Source organism: Lepisma saccharinum, chromosome 4, assembly GCF_977018435.1.
Source record: "Lepisma saccharinum chromosome 4, izLepSacc3.1, whole genome shotgun sequence".
Lineage (NCBI taxonomy): Eukaryota > Metazoa > Arthropoda > Insecta > Zygentoma > Lepismatidae > Lepisma > Lepisma saccharinum.
Window position 1 is genome coordinate 111662750 of NC_139232.1, and position 26371 is coordinate 111689120.

Here is a 26371-nt window from a genome sequence, read left to right on the forward strand (position 1 = left end):
TTAAGAAACATCATGGTGAATCATTATCGTTGGAACTGAAAAAGAGAGATAATCTTTGTAATATTTCATGAATCACATCAATGTTGTCAACTGCTTTAAATCATTTTTTTAGCTTTTCTTACTTTTCTGTGACCTTAAACCACATACCTTCGTCTATACTATATAATTCTAATAACCTTGGTCTATACAATAATTTATATAATTGATTGATGCTTTATGGAAATTGTATTGAAAAAATATATCTTTGGATAATGTTAGAGCCAGCCCATTACGATAATCCCCCAATGTTATTTGAAGCTGAGATGTTGGATGTTAGAAAAAGGCATCTAATATTTTTAAAGCAACGAAAGCTCTATTTAAATACTTCTTTTATTTCTTATTCATTTCAGAATTCTGGATGAAATAAGTAAACTGTTTGATTCGGCGTGCATGGAGGAACGTTCAGAGAAAGTAAGGTAAATAAGTATAAAAATTACTGTAATTTTGTAAATGTTAAGATAGAACTAAAATTTTTCATATTTGAAATATCATAACTGTGTACAGTGGGATCCATGAGTATTACCGTGCAAATTGTCCATGACTATTTTCATTAATTTTTCTCTTACATCCTGTGTGGGACTTTTATGTATGCTGGTGCAGAAGTTGTCAACAGCTTGTCTTGAGTTTTCTTTTAATTCTTGAAGTTCTTATTGGGTCAAACAAAGTGCATGAACATGATGATGGACGATTGCACGGTAATATTCATGGATCCCACTGTACATAAATTCCAACAAGACTGCTCGCGTGTGATAAAAAAAGAAAACTTTTTGCCCTCCGATCATGGACGTCCGCAGGATTTGTTTTCCGGGGTAGGAAGAATGCAAGCAAGGACATATTTTCCACAACGGAGACGGGGGCAACAAGACATATTTCCCCCTCCCATAATAGTGTTGCCTCCTAAAAAAACAAAAAAAAAAACGCCTTCAGTTTGAAGTCTTCATGTTCGTGCAAACCATTTAAATAATTACCATAATTTATTGTGATTGAAATGAAATTATATTGTGAAATATATAATTTTAAATTGGCATTAAATTCTCCTTCCCCTTCTGGATATCCATGTAAGTACTTAAATCCACGTGATTCTAACTTTCAAATGGTGTGGAAATTGATTATAAAACTTGGTTTGATAAATACGTAAAACTCACTGTTAAATATCTCTGCTACTTTCTTTTCCTGTGCTTTAAGAACGAGTGTTCTTTTCTTCACGCAGTCACGGATTTCACACACTACAAAGAACATGATGAGTCCAATTGCAATGACCAGTCCAGAGATTCCACCAAGCCCTAAACCTGTAATAAATTGCAAACTGAAATAAGTGCACAAGAATTAAATATTCGGGTGATATATAAAAATACCATTAATACTATGCAGGTAATATTTAATAATTGTTTTATTTTTTTTATTTGGGCCTCCCCGATAGCGCAGTGGTAGCGTCGTCGCCTTGTAATCAAGGGGTCCCGGGCTCGATACCCGGTGGTGGCACATGGTGGTTCGTATCCCATCCCACTTTAAACTGTAGGTCCAATCCCGATTAGCCTTACTGTGCATAAAGTGGACTTAATACACCAATTCAATTAATGAATAAACTCAATAAATTAATCAATTAATTTTTGACTTATTTTGAAGTTGTATATATTCCGAACTGTGTCCTTTACATGAGCTAAATGAAGTGTTATTTAAGGATGTTGATTCATTCGATTTATAAGAGAATATGATTACACTGAGGTGTCTGGGAACAGGTGCATTCATTATTATATCTCTGTTCATTATCTGAACTGTACGAAACAAACATAACATATTCAGCGCACGTAGTTCAGACTCTGACCATAGATGTCTCTGTTGGCTGCTGCCATCTCACGTGATTTCTCGAAACTACTTCGGGATTCTTGTCATGGTGAGAGAGAACGGCAGGAGAATCAAACTTTATCAGTTCAGTTCAATTTCAATTTTCCTTTATTAAAGGGCGAGGTTCAGCCTGCGGCTGTTCTACCACCTAACCCCGATGGATACATATACATACTAAATACATTCTACCTACTAAATGTTTGTACAATAACAAACAAAGAAGAAAGAGAGAAACATAAAGAAGATACAAAAACAACAAATATTACACAAAGTCAAAGGATACACAAATTAATTGACACAATTGTGCTTGGTGTGATATGGTTAAGAATAATACAAATTAATATTAATGTTATGTTTAAAAACATATAAATGTTCTTAATATGCGAGAAAGGACAAAATATCGTTAAGGGTTGGCAACATGTAAGGGGAAAAGTAAACAAGCAAAATGAAAATGAAAATACTTATTAGGAAGTTGGTTGTTCATTTAACAATAGAGTTTTTAGTATGACCTTGAAGTTGTTGCGATTAGTGAGGAACGTCATGGAAGGAGGAAGTTCATTCCACGCTTTTGCAGCTGAATATGTAAATGATGATTCGAAAAGCACTAGTATCTGCTTTGGAAGCTCAAGTTTCGATTTTCCCCTTGTTTTGTAATCATGTATTTCCCTTCTGAATTTTAATTTCTGGAATAGGTTTCTAGTTGTTTTGGTTTTTAAAAGATTATGAATAAAACAACACAGATGTAATTTTCGGCGTCTGGCCATGTTCAACATTTTTTTTGCGTTTAGGGTTGGGAGGATATGATCGTATTTTCTTATATGGTACACGAAACGGAAACAAGAATTTTGGACTTTCTGAATTTTGGTTTTGTTTCGAACTGTGTTACCCTGCCCCCGTGTCAGGGCAACAGTGTTTCTTTTCCTTATTGAAATATTTATTAATATGTTAATTAATTGGGTAATCAATTGTATAAACATATATATGTGTGATTAGTGTAAATCAATTTATTATGCATTTTTAGGTTCGCATTATTCCATGTATAAATACCATGTAGCTTAGCTCTCTGTTCTTGTTTCATGTTTCGAACGTTCAAAAGAAAGGCGGGCAGTTTAGCTGTTAAAGATTAAAAATTTTGAAAGAAGGGCGGTTGGCAACAGACGCCAACCAAACATATATAAACTCCCAGATGAGAGTAGGGGAGGTCGGCTGTTGGAACTGAGACTTGGAAGGGAGAGGCTGTTTTTGCTTCGGTTAGCTAGGACCGGAGGACAGGTCTCCCGAAACGGATGCTGTAAGAGATTGGATTGCCGGGCAAGCTAGTGCCTTGGTGTCCAGTTTACAGGTAAAAAGGTAGTTTGTACTGGATGTTATTTTGAAGTAATTACGGTGCGCCGGGCAGCCTAGTGCCTTGTCACCGTGGAGGTTGAGAAATGTACACGTCAGGCGGCCTAGCGCCTGTTAAGACGTTTCTTGGAGTAACGCGAGTCTACCTTGTGACAAGCGTACTTCAGATGTAATTCATAAAATGTAAAGCATCCAGGTACAAACAATAGAGATTCCAACATCAAAATTAGAGTTTTGGCCCGATAATTAATTAGAGAAATGAACGTTTGGAAACGACTTGTATATACTTCAAATTTTACGTTAATTAAACTATAGAAAATATCCAAAATTTCTGTTTTTAATTTCACACATGCTGGACAAGGTAATTTATCCCCCTGATCATAAAGGTTTCGCAAAAGGTTTTCCGTTGTCTCTTGTAGTTAATTATATAATTATGTTGACTTGTAGCAACCCACGTGCATTGTCGTACAAAGAAAAATACCCCTAGACAAATCAGAGACGAGTACGAAGTGCACCGAACCTCGAGTGCGGAGGTAAAGTGTGGGGGGCAGACGAGTAACATATTTATTTGTGGGCTCTGTCCGGGATTGAACTTATTTATTTGGGGGCTCTGTCCGCGATTGAACTTATTCCTTTGAAGGCGTGTCGCAGGATATTGAACGAGATTTTTGATTTGTTAGTTAAGGAGAGAAACGGACGAGGATCGAACCGATGATCTTGCGAAACAGAAAAGGGGAAGTTACAAGAATGTCGCTTGGTAACTCGAGCAGGTCCAGCCCGACCGAGTCAGAGCTTTCTGTTGTTGAGGAACAAAGGTGCGTTCCAAGAGTGACAATGGAGGAAATTCGTTTGCCGCTTCCGACATTTGAGGGAAATGTAGGGAAGGAAGATGCTTTTTCGTATCTGGATAGGATTCACGATTACGCGAGAACGCTGAAAATTGCTGAAGATGATCTTCTGAAGCAGTTTATTCCTCTTTCGTTGCGAAATGAAGCGAGGGAATGGTTTTTGTTCACGGAACCGTTCGGTGATTTTTCACAATTCAGGCATAAATTCTTGCAGGCTTTTCATGGATTGGATTATCAGAGAGAAGCAGAGTTATTTTTGTCGCAAAGGTTTCAACTTGCTAACGAGGGATTGGCGGAATACGTTCGCAAAGTTGACAGGCATTTTAGTAGGATAAAGAATTCGGCTTCTGCGCAGGAGAGAATTGACTTTGTGAAATCGCACTGCAATCCGGTATTTAGGGATTATTTGTACAACAAGACATTCACTTCTATGAGAGAAATGAGCGAGTACGCCTTGGAATTACAAACGGAGTTTTTGGAAAGGCAGAGATTCAAATCTTTCGTTTCGGAAGACGAAATTTACAGCTGGTCTTTGAGAAAGTCATTTAACCAGGAATGCGAAGAGGAGAGGGGGAGAAAGAAATCTGATATTTTCTTGGACCCTGTGAGCATTGGTTTTGACCGCCCGAAAGTCGAGCGCTGGAGGGTTGAACATGTGGTTTCACGCCCTCCACCCTCGCGGCTTGCGGTGAGGGATGAAAACAAACAGAACCGCTTTTCGAAGGAAGATTGCCAGAGAAATAAATTATGCTACACTTGTGGACAGAAAGGTTGCAGAGCTTCAAATCACCATAGGGAAAACAAGATTAATGAACGTGGGAAGGAAACAACAAAAAACTCGTAGAGTCGCCACGAATTTGTCAAGTTCGTGGCGTGGAAACTGCAAATTTTACGCGGAAGGAAAATTTTTCACGTCACAATGTAAATGTAAAAGACGTAAGGGAACCTATCGTTTTATGCAACGTGGCTAATGTGGAAGTACACGCATGTATTGATACGGCGTCGTCCAATAACTTTGTGTCTTTGGAGGTCTTCGAGAAGATGAAGGCAAATGGAGTAAAATTGAAGGGTTGCAAAACAAAAGTAATACTTGCGGAAGGAAATGTGGAATCTTTGGGGAGCGCTTACGTGAATATTAAGTTTCACGGACACATGGCTCGGGATCAGATATTTGTGTTATCAAATGCTAATCATGAAATGTTAATGGGAAGGACATTAATGGCTAAGCTGGGACTTATACCCATGATTCATCGTAACGGGTGGGCAATTGAGCCTGATCTTTCGAAAATCGTGCCTTTTGATTCGCCGTCGACACGTGACAGCGTTGATGCTGTTGGTTCTAGGGGACTGGGTTCGACCACGAATGGAGTCGAAGCAGTCCGAGAGAACGTTTCTGCTTGCGGAGCGGAGACACGTAGCAGCGACATCAAAGGGGAGGGGGTTGACGAAGAGAGAAGGATTACCATGCTGATGGAGGGTACCGATATCTCAGAGGAAAACAAGCCGAAATTGATTGCCATACTGAGAAGGCATATTGATGTTTTTCAAGATAAACCGGGATTAGCAAAGGATTACGAGGTTCGTTTGGATGTGAATAACGAGAAGCCGTTCCGAGCGAAACCTAGGCCACTTTCTGAGCAAAAGAGGAAATTAATGAATCAGGCTGTTGAGCAGATGCTTGAAGACGGGATCATTGAAAGGGGTGACACAGATTACCTTTCACCGCCTATCCTTCATGTGAAGAGAGATAACACATGTAAAGTGATCATCGACAGCAAAGGCTTGAATAAGAGATTGGAGGCTAGACGTAGAGAAATACCTGATATTAGGTCGACAATATGTAAGCTTTCTGGGGGAACTATATTTACAGTTCTGGATATTCCGTTTGCATTTGCAAATATGCAGATTTCTGAAGATACAAGAAAATATGCAGGTTTCTTGACAGAAATGGGGACGTTTAGATACAAAAGGTTATTTTATGGCTGTCGTAGTGGACCTTTTCACCTTGCAGAACTGATGCAGAAGACGCTAGGAGAGCATTATCAAACTGATGCAATATGTTATTATGATGACGTAGTGATTGCAAACGCTACCGAGGAAGAACAACTGAGAGTGTTGGATTCTGTCCTGGGAAAAATGAAAGACAAAGGACTGACGATTAGTTACCGAAAGTCGCGTCTGTTCAGAAAGAAAATTGATTTTCTTGGGTTTACAATCTCAGAAAATACGATATCTTGTGCGGAAAGTAAGAGGAAACAGGCAGAGCAATTGCAGCGTCCCAGAAATATCAAGCAAGTTAGGAGACTAGTAGGCTTCTTAAATTTTCTGTCGGATTTCATAAAGGACCAAGCAAAGATATCCAAACCGATCACGGACTTGTTACAAGGAAATAGGAAATTTTCTTGGGGAAAAGAACAAGAAGAAAGTTTGCAGAAGATGAAGGATGCAATTGTAAATAGTCCTGATCTCAAGATTCCTGACGTTTCGAAACCGTTTTACTTGTTTGTAGACTGCTCTGACATAGCACTTGGCTATATCGTCGCTCAGGAGGACGACAAAACGAGAAAATTGCAGACTGTTGCATTTGGGAGTAAGAAGCTGTCTGAAACTCAGCGTTCTTATTCTGTCACAGCGAAAGAGTTATTTGCGTTGACCATGGGTCTGGAGAAATTTGAATATTACTTTCTGCAAGCACCGGAAGTGATCGCTTACACTGACCATTCTGCGCTCGTGGATATCTTGAAATCTTCTCACATTCCGAGCCACATAAACAGAATGATAAACAGGGTGACCAGGTTTCCAGTTACAGTAAAATACATTGCCGGTAGAAATAACACAGCGGTTGACTACTTGTCGAGGATCGAAGCGGGATTTTCTGAGAGGGAGAATTACATTGGATCTTCGGATGCAGAAGAGAATTATCCAATAGAGGACATCAAGCCTGAAGGATATTTCAGATTAGAGATGCCTGATGGGACGATAATGGAACACCACGAGATTCCTAAAGTCGAAGGCAAAGTGTGTCAGAAATTCGACCGGAAACAGAAAAGGAAAACGGAAGCGATGTTTACAGATGCAGCTGGCAACACTGTAAAAGGAAGACAGACGGACGGACAGAAAGAAAGTTCGCCGCCCGTAGATCTTAACGATAAAAAAATCTGGAAAAGAGAACAACAGAGTGATCCTTACTTGTCGAAATTAATTGGATGTTTAAATGGAGAAGAAGTTGAAATAAAGGATGCTCGAGAGAAGAGAAAATTTGACTTTTATCTCCAACATTCCTGTCTCGACGATGATGGACTGCTTTACCGTTTCGTTGACGAAAACACTGGACTTTATCCACCGTTTAGTTCCAGATTGAAGCTATGGGTACCAGAGAAGTTAAAGAATGAAGTACTTAAATCTTCGCATGATGATTTATTATCTGCGCACTTAGGACATGGAAAGACATTGTTTAAGGTCCTAGGGAATTATACTTGGGACGGAGTAGTCAAAGATGTCAGTAACTATTGCAAAAGTTGTATCACTTGTCTTCAGTATAATCCTGACAACAGCAGAAAGATGGGATTTATGAACTCGAGGAAAGCTACTGCGCCTGGATACAAAGTGTTTCTGGACATTTTTGGACCACTGCCTACAAGTACGAAGGGGAGATACAAGTACTGTTTAGTCATTCAAGATGAGTTCTCAAGGCACATTAGTTTGACACCGCTTAGAACTACAACGGCGAGGACGATCTCGCAAGCATTCTTGAAGTACTGTTTTCAGTCAGGATTCCCGACATACGTTGTCAGTGACAACCAGAGTGTATTTAGAAGCAAACTGTATTCACAAACGTTGCGTTCTGTGAATTGCAAGCCTGTCTATATTACGCCATATAGACCGAAGGGAAATAAATCAGAAGCAGCGATTAAGATAATCAAGCAAGCACTTGGGAAGTTCTGCAAGGAACACTCGTCGTGGGCTGAAAACTTGGACGCGATAAGTTTTGCTATCAACAATGCGACGAATTCGATGACTGGGTTGAAACCGTCATTCTTGTTCTTTGGACGTGATTTGTACACACCGCATGACACTCGGAAAATGGAGCTTCAAAGGGAAGATGGAACCGGGGAGGACGTCACGGCGGAGAGACAGATGGATAACGTCATGCAGTTAAAGGAAAGAATGGCCGCGGCTTTCGAATTTGCAAAAGAAAAAGAGGAAAAGACGAGGCAAAAGGCGTCAAAGGCCTACAATAAGGGCAGAAGAAGGGTTAATCTTCGTGTCGGAGATCGAGTACTGCTTCAAGAGCATAGAATTTCGTCTGCTTTTAACAAGCAAACTGCGTGCTTTTTCCCGAAATTCAAAGGGATCTACAGAATTCTGAAATTCACTACTCCAAATAATGTTGTTTTGGAAAAGGAAGGTGAGGGGAAGAGAGTTCTGGCTAACGTTGACCAGCTGAAGGTCATTCCGAGAAGAAATTTGAGAAGTGTGAGGGAAAGCACTCGTCCCTAACTTCTACCCTGAGAATCCATCTCAAGGGGAGGGGGTAGAAGGGCTGTGAAAAATGATGGAAAGGAAGCCGAGTGACCGACTTCTTGTTTATACAGTAGTTAATTAAGTTCCTGATTTATTGTCGCTACACAATTGAGTTCTGGTAAATTTATTTCATGAGAATGTAAGATTTAATTACGGACTGTTGGATTTTGTTATGTAAATCTTTTACCGATAAAAGTAGATGAATATTCTGAACATGAAGACATGAGATTTTCATCGCTAAGAGAATGCTGAAGGATGGCAGTTCGATGCCCGAAGAAGGAAGGGAAAGTTTCCTTAAAGTTGAAAAATGGGAGAGCCATTTTAAAGTCGGGTCGTGTGATCGAACGATAGAACCTTGGAAAGCATTTGAAGCTGAAATTCGACAGGAGTCGAACCAAGTACCGCAGAAGTCCCAGACGCAAGGACTAGGGGACTAAGAAGCCGGGAGTTCTTCGGATGGACCGAGAAGGAGGCTGAGTCGACCCTAGAGCGGGAGCCGGACATGTTCATTGGAAGGTGGAGGGACTGAGTCCGTCTGCACCTGGGAGCAGTCCAGATGACCAGATGACCAGATGTCCAGGAGATTCCAGGATTCCGGAGGAAGAAACCGTGTGGAAATAGGACATTTAGTTCAGTGAAATCGAGACTCTTCTTTTCAGAGAGACGGTTGTGATGTGTAGTGCAAATGACGTTTCAGTGAACTTTTCTTTTCAGATACAGTGCTCTACTTTTCTCAGTAACTTTGAAAGACAATTCACACAGACTGAAATTTAAATTTCAGATTGAATTGTAACGCTGGGGAGGGGGAATCTGTTACCCTGCCCCCGTGTCAGGGCAACAGTGTTTCTTTTCCTTATTGAAATATTTATTAATATGTTAATTAATTGGGTAATCAATTGTATAAACATATATATGTGTGATTAGTGTAAATCAATTTATTATGCATTTTTAGGTTCGCATTATTCCATGTATAAATACCATGTAGCTTAGCTCTCTGTTCTTGTTTCATGTTTCGAACGTTCAAAAGAAAGGCGGGCAGTTTAGCTGTTAAAGATTAAAAATTTTGAAAGAAGGGCGGTTGGCAACAGACGCCAACCAAACATATATAAACTCCCAGATGAGAGTAGGGGAGGTCGGCTGTTGGAACTGAGACTTGGAAGGGAGAGGCTGTTTTTGCTTCGGTTAGCTAGGACCGGAGGACAGGTCTCCCGAAACGGATGCTGTAAGAGATTGGATTGCCGGGCAAGCTAGTGCCTTGGTGTCCAGTTTACAGGTAAAAAGGTAGTTGTACTGGATGTTATTTTGAAGTAATTACGGTGCGCCGGGCAGCCTAGTGCCTTGTCACCGTGGAGGTTGAGAAATGTACACGTCAGGCGGCCTAGCGCCTGTTAAGACGTTTCTTGGAGTAACGCGAGTCTACCTTGTGACAAGCGTACTTCAGATGTAATTCATAAAATGTAAAGCATCCAGGTACAAACAATAGAGATTCCAACATCAAAATTAGAGTTTTGGCCCGATAAATAATTAGAGAAATGAACGTTCGGATACGACTTGTATATACTTCAAATTTTACGTTAATTAAACTATAGAAAATATCCAAAATTTCTGTTTTTAATTTCACACATGCTGGACAAGGTAATTTATCCCCCTGATCATAAAGGTTTCGCAAAAGGTTTTCCGTTGTCTCTTGTAGTTAATTATATAATTATGTTGACTTGTAGCAACCCACGTGCATTGTCGTACAAAGAAAGATACCCCTAGACAAATCAGAGACGAGTACGAAGTGCACCGAACCTCGAGTGCGGAGGTAAAGTGTGGGGGGCAGACGAGTAACAACTGATAGATTTGGTCCGAAAATTACGTCGCAGTAGTCCAGTAAAGGAAATATCAGTGATTGTATTAGTCTCATTTTAATCTCGGTTTTTAGGCATTCTTTAAAGCTGTACAGCGATCTTAGCACTGCGTAAGCTTTTTTAATTTGTTCTTGGACATGATTATCCCAGTTAAGGTGTTCATCGAAAATGACGCCTAGATTTTTCGCATCTGTTGAATAAGGGATTATGTGTCTAGTTTGATGCATATCTCGTTAGGATTTATCAGATAGAGACTATTTCGGGAACCAACAACAGAGAAAGTTGATTGTTGTGGGTTTATTTTTAGACCGTTACTTTTACATCAGGTATTTATGTTGGATAACTCATCATTGAGCAAAGCTAAGGCTGCATCCGGCGATTTCGGTGGAAAAGGAATTTGTAGTTGAGTGTCATCTGCGTAAAAATGAACTTTACTGTGATTGATTACGGTAGGTATGTCGGCTGTAAAAATGATATAGAGGAGAGGGGCGAGAATGGATCCCTGTTTTCAATGGCAGGGTGGGAGACAGAGGGGGCGTGGCAGCGTTTATGAATGCTCTCTGTTGTCTGTTGTTCAGATACGATCTAAACCATCGGAGAGCGGGAGGTGAAAAATTGTAGTATTTTAATTTGCTTAAGAGCAGGTCATGATGAACACTGTCAAAGGCTTTAGTGAGATCCAGTAATACTAACGCTACTGCCATTCATTTGTCTATTGATCGTAACAAATCGTCGGTGATTTTAAGTAAAGTCGTTGCCGTGCTGTGTGAAGGACGGAAACCGGATTGACATTTCGGAAGCAGATCTAGTTAATCGAGGTCATTCAGGGACGTCATTACCTTTTACCTTGGTACCGGAACAACACGTGCTGTCTTCCAGCTGGCCGGGTATTGTCCAGTCCGGAATGAGACGTTTACGATGTGCGTCAGGGGACGTAAGATGTGCGGTAATAACAGTTTAATCATTTTTACAGATATTCCATCATTACCAGGTGCATTGGATGATATTTCATATATCGCTTTCATTGTTTCTGTTTCGTTTATTTCTTGGTATTGAGTATACTGTCATAAATAAATATAATCTATACTTATGTCTTATCAAATAACATGCGTGAGTATTGGCACTGACTAGATCAAACAGTGCAAAGTGATTTGTTATATTTTGTTCACAGTATAAGAAACAGCAGGGTTTGTGTAGCATTTTTTCTCATTTATATATTTCTCTTGTGTCCTCCTCCGTAGTCGAGCGGGTTAAGGCGTTCACTCGTCTTGAGATCGTTCGCTGCGGGACGGCGTAGGTTCGAATCCGGCTCTGGTCGGAATTTATTCGGCCTACGTATAGGGCCGGTGGCAACCCACCATCGTGAGGAAATTGGGAAGCTCCGAGTGAGTGAGTGAGCGTAACCTGGTCAAGAAGACCTACAATAACGGCTGGGGGTTCGTCGGGCTGATCACCCGTCACCCCAACACTGGTCTGAGACCTCCACGCTATAACAGGTGACGGCGGAACAGTGTGGGAGGGAGACCAGCAGTCGGTAGGTAAGCCAAGGCCCTTCGAGGGCTGTAGCGCTGTGGGTTATGTTATATTTCTCTTGTTGTGTACGTACATTACAACATGATTTCTCATTGTGATTAAAACGAAGGCCATTCTTTACGTCTAATAGTAAATCTTGAGTAACATACTGAATACCATCTTAACACGAAGGTAACCCGTCCGTGGTTTAGAAGTCCACTACCGATAAGCATATCCTTGGCGAAAAGCTACAGAGTGAAGTAATGCATCAAGCTGAATTTGATGTATTGTAATTATGTAATAGGTACAGAGGCGAAGATATAGTACAAGCAATGCAAGCACTGCTTGCATAATTCGAATATCATTTAATGTACTTAATGTTCTAACCGTATTTAGTTTCCATCGCACTCGATTTCCCGAAAAAATGCGGCCGCAAATTATTTTAGATTTCGCGAAATGTAAAACGCGTAAAAAAAGTTGACATTGGGAGTTGGGGCAGTGGAATTTCTGCACCCCCGTGAAGAGTTTTCTCAGGGAGGGAGGGAAGATTGGACGGACCTTGGTCCTGCACCCTGCTTCCTGGTCGGTCCAGCTCAAATTACGCCAGAAGTGTTGACCGCTACCAGTGTTTGCAACTGCCAAATTATTTACGCAGTAATTCAAGTGAGCTCTTTTACAAATATTACAATCAATAAATTGACTGCTTTTGAATAAAACTTGGGGTGAAAATAAAGCTATCTGAGAAAGAACTATCTACTGATATTTGTACATGGCATAGAAGTAAATCGTATACATTCTGCATATTATGAGCACAAGAATATGTTTTAATGATTGATTGATTGATTTGTTGTTTTAAGTCCACTTTATGCACAGTAAGGCTAATCGGGACTGGACCTACAGTTTAAAATGGGATCTGAAACACTTGTGCCTCCACCGGGTATCGAACCCGGAACCCCTTGATTACAAGGCGACGACTCTACCACTGCGCCATCGGGGAGGCCCGAATATGTTTTAAGTTCTATTATTATGACGCAAGTGGTGTTCCCAGGGTCTTTTTACGGTCCCCATTTTGTCATCTTTTCCTTCCTTTGACGTTTTTTCTTAGATATACTGGGCCAAAAGGGGGTTATGTCTACCATCCATCCCCCCCCCCCCTTCGCGCCGGGCACGCCATTGAATGACACTTTATTACTTAAATATTAATGTACATACTCGTTCTGCTGAAATGATTCTGATTCCTCCGCGTAATTTTTATCTCCAAACTGATATATCTTTCCTTTGTGACGGATAAAATTAAGGAAATAGGTTGGTATCACTTTCTGTTGTTTCAGAGAATTTCAAAGTGTTTTGTGTGGATGCTTGCATTTGCAGTTGTGGAAAGCGCGTGGGATAGTGTGAGTGTTTGTTGCTTCGTGTTTTGTGCTGTGAATTTATCGGAATGAACGCGTATTTAGGAACGGTTGATGTGAAGTGCGGGTGTATTATTGAGCAATTGAAAATTGCTTCGTTTAGCTCGAGAGAGATAAGTGTTAAAATGAAAATCGTGGAAGGGGGTCGACCAACACCAAAAGTTTGAAATTTATTGTGGTGAGTACATCGTCTATGCATGTGTTTCTTTGCTTTGAAATGAATTTTTTATTGTTTGTGTTTAACTTTTTATTTAGTGTTTAAGTTACTCCAATGCGGTTTTTAGGGTGCCCAAAAATACTAAATTACATCATGCAGCGTAAAATAAACAAATGATTCCAATTTTTTTTTATCTAAATCGGTTTGGTCACCGTTTGACCATATTAAATAATAATGAACAAATAAAGGTACTAATAAGTAAGTAAGAAATTCCGTCTCCCTTTAGTCGTATGCGGAAAGTTCGCATATGCAAAACGTTTAATATTATATGAATAACGTTACCTGGATTTTTTTTAAAAAGTAAATGTGACGTTTGCGGATCATATGGTTTATTTTTAGTACAGTCACTTTATTAGGATATTTTGACAAATCCAGCGACTGGGTAAATGAGGCTATAAACCTTGAATCTTTCCCCTCGGCATGTCGTTGTACTACATGTTTTGTTGTACTGAAACATTGCTTGCCTCCTTCGTAAGACTACGCTTCGCTACTGAATAGGTACAGTGGGATCCATGAGTATTACCGTGCAAATTGTCAATCACCATGTTCGTGCACTTTGTTTGACCCAATAAGAGCTTCAACAATTAAAAGAGAACTCAAAACAAGCTGTTGACAACTTCTGCAACAGCATATATAAAAATCCATCGCTTAAAAACACATAGGATGTAAGAGAAAAATGAATGAACAATGGACAATTTGCACGGTAATACTCATGGATCCCACTGTACAAGTCGTAAGTAAAGTAAAAAAAAATAGTGAAAGTAGGACCATTATCAAATTTGCCAGATGGATAATTACCAATAAGAGATCTCATAAAGAAGCAGGAGAGAAACAAGAGTACAGTGGGCACAAGTATGGCTCGGTAAATTGTTCATGATCATTTTCAATATTTTCTCTCTTCCTTCCTATTTGTTTTTAAGGAATGGATTTTTACATTTAATGATACAGAGGTTATCAGCAGCTTATTTAACGTTTTGTTTCAGTTCTCGTTGGATAAAGTGAAGAGAATAAACGTGATGATGGACAATTGGCTTGATAATATTATGCCATTACACCCTACTAACCTTTTTATTGGGCTTGCGTTAAATATGAAGAATTTATTTATTAAGTAAATAAGTGTTTCTGAGAAGGGAATTAACATATATACACATTAATCAGATTTTGTTCCCAATTATTATACTAATAGGGATTCAGGATAGATGCTTGATAGATGAAAAAGCCATTGGGAGGGGCGAATTTCAGTCGGTGTCTCACCTCGCAGGGAATCAATTTACACTTGTACAGTGGAATCCATGAGTATTACCGTGCAAATTGTCCATGACTATTTTTATTATTTTTTCTCTTACATCCTGTGTTTTTAAGGGATGGATTTTTATGTATGCTGATGCAGAAATTGTCATCAGTTTATTCTGAGCTTTCTTTTACTTCTTGAAGCTCTTACTAGGTCAAATAAAGTGTACGAATATGGTGATGGACAATTTGCACGGCAATACTCAAGGATCCCACTGTACTCATTTATATTTACAAAACAAGATTCTATTAGCAGGAACCAACTATGTTCTAGAGTCGTTTTCACGTTCAGAGGACACAATGGGCTCTTATGGGCAATGCTTTTCTTATGGGAAATACGAGCGCGCTCTTGTCAAATTTCTGGATTTACAAATTTAGCGTATGTAAAATCTTTACCTGCAGTTTTGCAGGAAATTTTGTAGAGAATACGATGGTGAACACAAAAAACTGGTAACTTGCTTACATAATTTTAGATAAATTAAAAACGCAAATTTTCTGTGAAAACACAATTTTTACATTGTTTTCATTCCTAACGTCGAAACATGCCGTAAAATTGAAGCATTCATTATTAAAAAAAATTGACACTGTTTTTTAATTGTCATAGGTGACGGTGGTACTCAGAATTTATCAATACTTTAAAGCATATTTGCATTAAAAAATATTCAAATAAAGTATGTGGAGATTTTTTATATTCGTGCAGTAGAAAATGTCGTCGCTGGCCATTTTTTGTTCTGTAATTCCAAGTAAAAACTTCCAGCGACAAAGTTGTGGAGAAAGTAATGAAATTATTTTTTATAACCACTCAAAGGTTCCCAGAAATATTACTTCCATGCATTTGGAGTTTCTTTTTAACCCGAACCGCGCGCGAAGTAAGGAGACGTTGTCTGGCCATCTTGAGCTGACTCACCGCAGCATTCCGGCTAATCACCACCAAGTTTTCCAGTTATTTTATTTCCATTCAGTAAAAATATGAACTTCATGCAGTTTGTTATAATAGAATTGAAATTACTTAAATTTAATAATTGACAATTATTTCCAATGCTGCTGTTGTGAGCAACATTAGTGCTGTCGCAAATACACGTTGTTTTCGTTTACTTTACTGTCGACATTAATACTGAAATGAAGATCACCTTTCAGTTTCCAACGTACACATAAATTCATAGACACCATATTAACCTTTGAAAGGCTTTCCAACACGTGACAAAATATGGGGCTTCAAGATAGAAATATGACATGCCTTGCTTGAGTCATTCACGTCTTATCAGTTCACGTGGGCCATAACTCATTTGTTTGTTTGGGTTGCAACTTAATCTAACCCGTGTGCCAGGTTCCCCTTACTTGAGTGAGAGATCTGCTTTGGTCTGTTTAGACTTTTTCCCTCTCCCGAAAAAGTGTTTTCAGTGTGTGAGCTCTCAGTGATTTTTACTTTTTTACGTGATTTCTGAAGTGTCATATTCGTGCATTACACTCGCGTGTGTAGTGATCGCAATGGATCATAGTAAAAATAATAACTGTAACGTTCACAGTATAATATTAATATTAATAATTACATATAATTATCATTATATATATAAAATATGTAACATCTTCATTGTGAAGGAAGGTCATCATTTCCCGGCGACATGAGCTAGCGCTGTATTGGCAACACTGTGCGGTTTCTCCATAAGCGCCGTTGTGTCTTCTGAACGTGAAAACGACTTTTTTTCTAGGTATGGGCGTTTGGGGGTGGGGGGAGGAGGCAAAATAGTGGATCCCCAGGGCTAGAATATATGGCTATTATGTTGTCATTATCATAACTCCTCCCATTGTCACAGTAAACTGAACGATCAAATATGAGGAGGAGAAACAAAATATCTGCATAGGCGTGCCTGATGTCATGTCGCCTTGTAATAAAGGGATTCCGGGTTCGATACCCGGTGGAGGCAGATAGTGGTTCGGATCCCACTTTAAACTGTAGGTCCAGTCCCGATTAGCCTTACTGTGCATAAAGTGGACTTAAAACACCAACTCAACCCATTCTCTGCAGAGGTCTCGGGGTCGATCCCCTTTTGAGGCATGAGTGGTTCTGATCCAAATTTAAACTGTAGGTCAAGTTCCGATGAGCCTACCATGAGCAAAATGTGGTCGTAAATTAAATTTTTAAAAAAATATTCTCAAGCATGTTAAACTTGGTGATAAAAGACATCCATAAACCTGCCAGACGGGAGTTGCCCTTCCCGTGGATCAGTAGAAATGTATACTTGGTTTGGACGTCCTAGTGACCGAACTGATTGATTGATTGAATTTAAAATCTTGGGTGTGTCAGCACTTAGGTTATTTTGAACCCGCCACATTATACATTTCAACACAACTGTAATGTCGGACACTAAAATATTCTGACTTCAGTTAAAAGCTGAGGCTGTAAAGGGGCTATCAGTACACATAAGGACAAAACCCAGGACAACACACACACACAGCCCTACGAAGATTATACTAACCGTAGGTCTAGACGCCAGAGCCTCGTTAGTCTGCAAAACGCAGTCCAGGGTGTACTACGTGGAACATAGTAATTGTGAAAGCGATGCCGATATATATCAATAATATATTGATTGATTTGGCTGATTTTACTTCGCATTTCTTCCACTTGTGGCTAATCCCGAAGATGGAGATGAACGATGGTATGATGAAATTGATGAATGGACACTCACAAACAACTATGCTCAGGCCGGGATTCGAGCCCGGGATCCCTGGCGTCTTATCTATAATATATATTAACATAATATTGATATTATAAATAAGGTTTATGGAAGGGACTAACTTACCAAATATGGGCACAGCAATGGGTTTCAGATGAACAGGAAATATATACTCCCAGTTACCCCCACGGACTTTGGCAGCGCAGAGCCACATCCCGAAGTCTTGAAAGTTGATGGACTTGATCCTCAACCTGCAGTGTCCCTTGTCCAGTCCGTCTCCCCAGTAGCTATAATGATCGACAGAGACCCCAGGAACCAGATGCAAGCCAGTGCCGTTGGGAAGGACCACCCTGCAGTACTCCAAATGCTCGCCCACTGGGTCGCTGCAGTCCACGACTACGTCATCTCCGTCGATATAATACTGCTCTGGGGGTTGTGGTGCTGTGAAATATAAGTATTCAATTGATGTGTTCATTACGTTCCGGAAAGAGAATAAAAAATGATAATTAAAACCACGGTTCATCATGTTATTTTACAATAATAACTATTATAAGCTGATAAAGATAAATTAATTTTAATGCAAATTTATTATTATTATTATTATTATGATATTAATGGACTTTGCTACTTCGCTACTCGATCCACCAGATGAATAAAATATGCAGCACAACTGCTTTCCATTCTTTTCTTACATTTCATAAAGTTAGTGTACTGAGATTCATAGTTATTAAGTTTTATTATTAATTTTTACACATCTTCTCGTGCACGAAAAGGTTTCAAAAGTTAGGGGGAAATTTTACCACTCTCCTCCCGATCCCCATGATAACAGTTAACAATAAAGGAACACATTTGTTTTAATAAACTTTTGGTTAAGCTTTTTGGTAACCGTAAAGAAAATAATTGGTAGGCTTTATCAAATTTGGTAGCTCTAAGCAAATATGCACGATTACAATAATAATTTGGTTCTGCTGAACAATCATTTGTTTATTGCCAATTTAAACAAATATTTGCTTAGGGGAAACTATTTTTTGGTCATTCCAAACAATTAAACAATGTTCAATGAACATAAGAAGGTGCGATATAAAAAGCATAAACAATATTTTGCCTTGTAACTGATTAGAAATAAAGAACAACATTTAAATTTAAGAAAATGTAATCACATTACTTACGATCGATAACCTCAACAGTGAAATTCTCTTGCACTTCCAAAGTCCTGTCAGAGAAACCCAAGCCGCACGTCCACGAACCTCTGTCCACGACTCTGACGTCGATGATTTCCAGCCCGCAATCCCCTTGCACTAAACCCTTTCCGTGGTAACGGATACGATGGCCAGGCTGATCGGGCGACAGGGACACTTCTTCCTCTGTCGGATTGGTGAATCTGCAGTACAAGAGGCTGGCGTTCACGTGGCACAGAAGAATGATTTTGTCTGTAGCATTCACACGGATTTCTCTTGAAGGATGTATTGTTACATTTAGTTCATGAACGCCTTCATCTGTATAAGAAAGTTATGTTTGAATTTTCGGCTATATAGTGTGGGAGCAATACTTATTTTTCACTGATGATTAGATAACAAGTAACGAAAAGTAAGGAAAATACATTTAGTATAGCACAAGGCCCTACGCTACAAATTACCAAAAATCACTCGGACTTGCATAATTAATTAATTTTTAGACACTCCTCTATGTCAGTGACTCCCAACCTTTGTGAGACAGCGGTCCATCATTTTTTTTTAATGACGATGCCCTGATTCCAACAACTTTACTTTTGTAAATAATCCTTTCCTAGTTTTTTAAACTTTATGCAATAATTGGTAGGTAGGTTTCATTCAAATTAAGTATTAGTAAATAAATTATGGCATAATCATAGAGTAATAGTTTCATTATATCCAGGCTTGTTGACAAATATAAAATTAGTGGCAAATGGTAAATAATCACAATATTTATACAGTAAAACCTGTCTATCCCGGAACATGATGGTTCCGAGCAAAATTTTCCGTCTTAACAGTTTTCCTTCTTATACATGGTTGACTTTAAATACAGCATAGAGCGCTACAGGAAATAATGGAAATACAGATTTACATTTCGCATTACTTATGTAGAGTACTAATGCATGTACGTACATGAATAAAAATGCGATACAGTAGCAATAAGCATAGCAGAGATTACAATTATGTAACTACGCAACATGTTGGTACACTTTTTACAGTATTGTAAGAACTTACAGTACGTACTTATGTATCTTTTCGAACCCGGGACCCCTGGCGTCGTAGCGCGATGTGCATAGAGGGAAGGAGAAAGATTGAAATATGGAATAAGAGAGATGAAGAAAGATTGAGATAAAAGTGAAGAAAAATGAAAGAAACAAAGAGACGAAAGAACAGAGCAGAAATAGACAAAGAAAGGTGGAGAAAGAGGGTTAAGAGATTAAAGAAAGAAACGGAATCGTAACAGCTATGAGTATTGTAGCGATCGACAATGTTACCGATAAGCGAGTGGCAACAGAGGCGTGTTCCACTTACAGTAGTATTGCATTGTTTTCTTGCGAGCGAAAAAATAAAGAAAGAAATTTCCGTCTTACCGAGAATAAAAACATCTCGTTGATCTTTAAATGGTGTTCCGTTTCCGCGTTAAGGAGGTTTCCGCCATGGGGGCCCACAGCCTGTGCTCTGTCCTCTGGTTTAGGACACAACCGAGAAGAATTCCTAGTTCCCTGATATGTCGCTAGGTGTCTCTGTATCGCGCCGGGGCAGGAAAACTCTTTTGATTCCAACCTCCATGCCACTCTTAAGCAGGTATAAAATCGGTCCGTTCTGGGGACTTTTTTTTCTCTCCGTATTTACAGGTTTCCTTCTTATAGAGGTTCCGGGATATGCAGTTTTTACTGTACTACCAAACACATGTTATGAGAATTGCTGACAAATTCCAGCAGAACCTCTTGTGGCGCAGTTTAAATTAAGCCAAGACCCGGTACTAGGCCGCCGCCCGGCGTTTGATAAGGCGAGAAATTTCGAACAATGACCACTGAAATATATATATTACCTCTTTTCTTATTAATGACCGAAGTTCGAGTTGAGCGACTTTTGAATTAGCTACTCGTTGTAGAAATATCGAACAGAAATACCAATTAGCATACTCCGAAATGGACTGAAATAAATGAACTTGATTGTCATTAATTGCCCAGCAACTGTTTATCTCACGTTTTGTTCTCATTTGAAGTGGGGAAAAAACAAAGTCAATGTTGTGAACTTGGTTTCAGGCACAAGTCAATTCAAGCTCTCGAATCTAAGCAGCTATTGGCCTCGTACAAATATTAAAACCCATAGGTAAAGAATGAGAATGTAGTTTCCATTTTGAACTACCGCATGCGGGAGATTATCTTATCATTTGATTTTTTTTCAATTGGACTGTTAATTGGACTCTCTTGGCCAAGAATGGTGCAAGAAGTGTGTTTTATGAATCATTTTCCTTTCTTTTCCCTCTTTGAGAAACGGATACACGGGAAAAGATGAAAGCGAGACGAGGGAGGAAACTAATGATAATGAATATTACCATCAAAATCACAAACAATTTAAATTAACCGAGAATTTGTACAGAAAATCTATCTGTGGGCGTTATTAATAGTTCACTTTCATAGATACTCAAACAGGAACATATGTTGTTTAACAAACTCACTTCTCGATCCTTAAGTGGTTTGAAGATTATTCAAGAGCTAATGCGTCATAGTAAATTTCAACTCATCGAATCCTATTTATTCTAACAATCTTACGTAATGTATTATAGATATAGAACAATACATAGAGGTTCCACTTTTAAATGGATTCCATTGATTTTTATTTTTATCTGCGATTATTTGAGCTGTCAGTTAAAATCGTCTTTCTCAAAGCTAAGAACAAGAACTTGTCAACCTTGAGAAAGAAAAAACCGCTGTCTGCGATAACAAGAGGAAACTGTTAAATTAAAACAAAAACAAAATAGATTCATGTATTACATTTAATTTAAAGAATTGGATATCAGATATTAAAAAAAGTCATAGACGGAATATGTAGAGGACGCCTCATGAAGGATTTACTCTCTTTGCATCAGTACACATTGCTCCCGCTAGCACATTTTTCTGCTGAGACTTCCGTTTCGATCGTTCGTGAGATTTCTATCATAGTGTAAGTTACTATTTTCAGCCTCTATACCGCGTTTGTTACAACCTGTCCCGGTTCCCGCGCTAGCTGATCGCTGGCTTTTCTCCGTGCTGGGGAAAGTCAAAGCCAGGCAGCCAATTAAAATACGCAACGTGGCAACAGCGTCTACGTAAGCGCCTCTCTTCTGGCTTCCATTCGCTCCTCGCTATCCAGCAAACGATTTTTTCCTCCATTAAATTAGGCACACACAGGCTTTGATTTTTTTTTTATTTGATTTAGTTTATTTTACTTCGCGTTTTGTGCCTCTTGGCTAATTTGCGAAGATGGGGAGGAGTGATGAAATGATGAAATTGATGAATGGACATTCACAAACAACCAAGCCCGACCGAGATTCGAACCCGGGACCCTTGCGCGATGTGCTAACCACTCGGCCACAGGGTCGGGCGCACACACAGGCGATGTACTATGTAGATTTTCAGCGAAAAATGCAGGCTCGACCAGGACTCGAACCCGGGTCTCTGGAAATCCGTGCCATTGCTCTACCACTGAGCTACCGAGCCGGCCTGGCTTCCCCTGCATTTTCGCTGGCCAGGCCGGCTCGGTAGCTCAGTGGTAGAGCAATGGCACGGATTGCCAGAGACCCGGGTTCGAGTCCTGGTCGAGCTTGCATTTTTCGCTGAAAATCTACATAGATTTTTTCCTCGTTTCTCATTGGCACCGAAACTGTCGAGCGATCCCTAGCGCGGGAAACGGGACAGGTTCTAACAAGCGCTGTATAGAAGAAGTTTAAAATCAGTGATAGTTAGTGTTGCCACCAGTGTTAGTGTCGAATGGATTTTCGCCTATATTATGGCAAAGTCAAACTGCAGGCTATTTTCTCTACATCCATTGGGAATTGTACACAAATGAGTTACCAACACTTCCAATGAGTGTTGAAGTTGCGCGCAAAAAGTTTGCGAACACCATGACGTCACAAAATGTAGCGTGCAGAGCCACCTGGAAGTTGTAGTGAAAACTAGTTCGGTGTCATGGCAGCCTATTTGCCAATGAGATCCATGCGTTCATATCATTGTCACAGTAACCAGGCCACCAATTGCACCCTACTTCAATTGTGACAATTGAAGGCGTTCCCGCGCAATAACCCGCCAGTTCTCGTCCTATTCTCGATATTTTCTAATAATAATTTGGACATTTCTCGTAACTTTAACACTGCATATCTACGAACACAATAGGAGTAAATTGAACAATGATGATTTTTAGGCATTTTTTTTCTTCAGTCACTTATGATTTGCTGTGTTTGAGCTAAGAGATCTCCCTCAAACGCAGAACATCGGAAGTAACCGAAGAAAAAAAATGTCTTAAAAAATCATCATTTCTCAATTTACTCCTATTGTGTTTGTGGATATGCCGTGTTAAAGTTACGAGAAATGGCCAAATTATTATTAGAAAATATCGAGAATAGGACGAGGGCAAGACCTCTTCCCCCCCTCCCCCCCAAAGTTCCATGGTTGCGCGTAGCGGTTGTCTGCGAATTCTATGCGCCTGCTCGTAATTTTTTCGTGGTATGAAAATTGGTGTTTGCCTATTATTGCTATGTATGAAATGATAATATATGTAAGGCAATAACAAGAAAATCAAAATGGGCCAAATAAAAATGTGATGTACGCTTCATAAGATACTAAAATTTGCAACCTTCATCATAAGGAAAGTCAAGTTAGTTTGCCAAGTTCACTACTAAGTTTAGTAATAATATTTTATTCTCCACTTTGTTTTAAATATGGATTAGTGTTTTTTCGAAATTATAACAGTGATGGTTTTTAGAAATGATTTTCAGCATTTCTACAGCCATCCCCCTTCGGTTCAATGCTATCTAACCTTTCTTTTTTCTTGGTCTGCATGGTATGTCGTTCTTGCTAGTAAAATTTGACATTTTTCACCCAATTCCCACGGATTTCTTTGTGTTTGTATTTTAAACGCAAGTAGACTGCACTGCAAACACAGTTACTGACAACTTTCGAGCTTATCTGGAGATAATATCAAAACAACAGCATATGTATTTCATGACCTTAAACTAATTCTTTCCCCTTGCACACTTTTATCTCGATACAATGCAATTCTTTGCAGCACTGCAAATAGGTACCATTCACTTATTAATCTTGATAACGAGTCTTTAGCAATCGGGCTTTCTGTTATCGCATTATGAAAAAAAAAGTTTTCACCAGTCGTAATTAATATTATTTTGTCGTAGTTAATAGTATTTTGTTTGCAGAGAGTTGGCGCTATGAGAATGAAACCGGTTTTGCAAACAATCCATTGTGTACGTGTTTATAGGCATTATCAGTATTTATAATATGTTACACCCACATTTCTTATTCAACCGTTTATTATCTTTGTATATAGGGCTATCAGATCCCTCGTCTATGTTTAACATAAATGGGACATCGACCTTGACAAATACATAAAATGAAATGAAATGAACGTGTTTCAAGAATTTAAACAAAGTGCCATCAAAGCAGTTGACAATTTTTGTATGGGTCATTCCACGCCATTTCAACAATTTTTGAATTAATTTGTTGCTTCACAATTTTTTAAAATATTAACAATAATTTTCGCACTTAACTGGCACCCTACACTAAACATAAGACAAATTATGAAAAATGTTTATCGTGTTCATTATAGCATGGAGACTACTTATCTGAAAGTAAAAGTGTTGATAAGCAAAAAGGAGAAAATGGCATTTTAATCATTGCATATGGAAATACAGAAATACATCAGGTTATTGAGAATAGCGGCCAGATCCAAATCCAAAAGTGAAAAAAAAAACAATTTTAAAAATGGTGAAGCAACAACCATATATGTTCATGTTTACTTTATGCAATGTACCTCCACCTGGGATCAGGGACGGCTGAAGATTAAATTTTCACCCCCTTGGTACTTTCTACCCTGGCCCCCCTATCTTCCATCGGTAGCCGGACAATTGCGATGAACACTATTAGAAGTGAAAGGGCGGGTGGACAATTGCGATGACATTTTAAATCTTCTATCAAATTGAAGGGCGGCTTAACACCCCGTATACAATACCTCTGACAAGAGAATTATGTGAAATATTAATATTTTCGGCTGGGAATTTGGTTCAATTTAATTTTTGAACATCATGAGCTAGAGCCAACAGACACCTTTTGAAGTCACCCGTTTCTTCATATATGCGAATACACTTTCCAACTCCCTCGTCGATTTTAATGTCACGCTTCCTCCATTTCTGACCTTCTAGATTAAGTTCCATCTGAATATACTTGATGTTGGTGTCTTCTGCTTGGCTCTTGAGGCAGGCCACAACATCATGATTTTTTGGATGCGGTCTTCCAAGCCACCTATTTATTTTGTTGTCCCAACCTTCTACAGCATTATTAGTTCTGTGACGCCTTTGGCTAGGTAGGTTAGGTCAGTGGCGCAACTACAGGTGGGGCAGGGCAGGCATTGCCCTCCAACCTTCGACGGAAGTCAATTTTAGGGGGCAAGGGGGGGCAAACGTTGACGGCCAAGGGCACCTGCAGGGGGGGGGCACAGAGGAGCAATTGCTCCCCTCAATTTAAAATTTTATGCAAATAAAAATACATTTCGTAAAATTTTCTTGATCGCTTCGCTCGCAATGTCTACTTTTCTGGCTCGTCAAGTTCAGAGCTGTAGCGAGGGGGCTGCGGGAGTCGGCCACGGGCGCCGAGCGATCTAAATGAGGAAAGTTTGGAAGATAGAGAATGCCATGGCGGCCCTTGAAATTATTTGCGCCCTATGAAATCAATATTGTTTTCAGTTGCAAGGATTGGATCTAAAAGTTTTCTTGCTCGCTTCGCTCGGAAAATGGTTGTTTTCTGTAATGTATTACATAATATGTGTTGTATATATGTATTGAATAAACTTTCAATACGTACACAATTTAGTGTTACCACGTTGCATATGTATTTTCTTATTTTATGTCGCTCCATGTTGCATAAGACATATCTTGTACATGAAAGTCATACATGTCGTGGATTCCTTTCATGTTCCTCCAATAAAAATGTGACCATGTTATATACTTACAGCTTTAATGACGACAAATAATAGCTTTATTTTTACAACGATTCAAATGTTACTGTTATAGAACACGTTTATTGAAGATATACGTTTTACATAATGACAGTTATTTCTTAGCTTAAGCTGCTCCATGAGCAATATACGTACTTATTGTTATGCAGCAGTAAATTCAAATGACTCTTGTGAACACAAATCCAATTATTTTTAAAACAAACAGCCACCCTTATGTAATCATAAATAAGGTTTTGGAGCTAATCAAGAGGGACGACCCGTTTAGTGTCCCCCGAGGGCTGCGCCCCGGGCGGTCGCCCGGACCTCTGCCTGGGATAGAACCGTTGATCATTTGATTACAAGGCGGCATATCCAGACCTGCTTACAACAAAGAAACCAAACTTTTAGCAGTCTCGAACCCAGAACATTTTAAGGCGAGCCAGCACTCAACCAGCTTGGTGGTTTTTGTATCAAGATATTATCACATTTCGGTACATTACCTCTTTGGTGAGTAAACTGTGGCAGCAATATGACGAACATGCCTACATTTAACACGATATCCATTGTAATGTCTAATAACAAAATCCGTTGATGCTCGATAGCTGAACAAACACGAA

The 26371-nt window shown here is 39.3% G+C and overlaps 1 protein-coding gene across 1 annotated transcript; it reads right to left on the reverse strand.

Annotated features, from left to right (window-relative positions):
* Window positions 1-26371, reverse strand: LOC145987058 (uncharacterized). The gene is made up of 5 exons (XM_083121515.1): window positions 26255-26371; window positions 18726-19052; window positions 17683-17997; window positions 1185-1328; window positions 1-35 (listed from the first exon to the last, which is right to left on the reverse strand). Exons 1-5 carry the CDS (start codon window positions 26316-26318, stop codon window positions 1-3), a joined length of 885 nt encoding a protein of 294 aa, XP_082977641.1. The 5' UTR covers window positions 26319-26371.

What these genes read in the sequence shown, in the direction of transcription:
- LOC145987058 (XM_083121515.1), bottom strand. Translation starts at nt 26,318, where the DNA reads ATGGATATCGTGTTAAATGTAGGCATGTTCGTCATATTGCTGCCACAG. An exon ending in CATTGCTGTGCCCATATTTG is followed by an intron (nt 1,329 to 17,682) that starts GTAAGTTAGTCC and finishes AATTTATTACAG; the next exon opens with GTTTAGGGCTTGGTGGAATC. An exon ending in AGTAGCAGAGATATTTAACA is followed by an intron (nt 36 to 1,184) that starts GTGAGTTTTACG and finishes TCTCTTTTTCAG; the next exon opens with TTCCAACGATAATGATTCAC.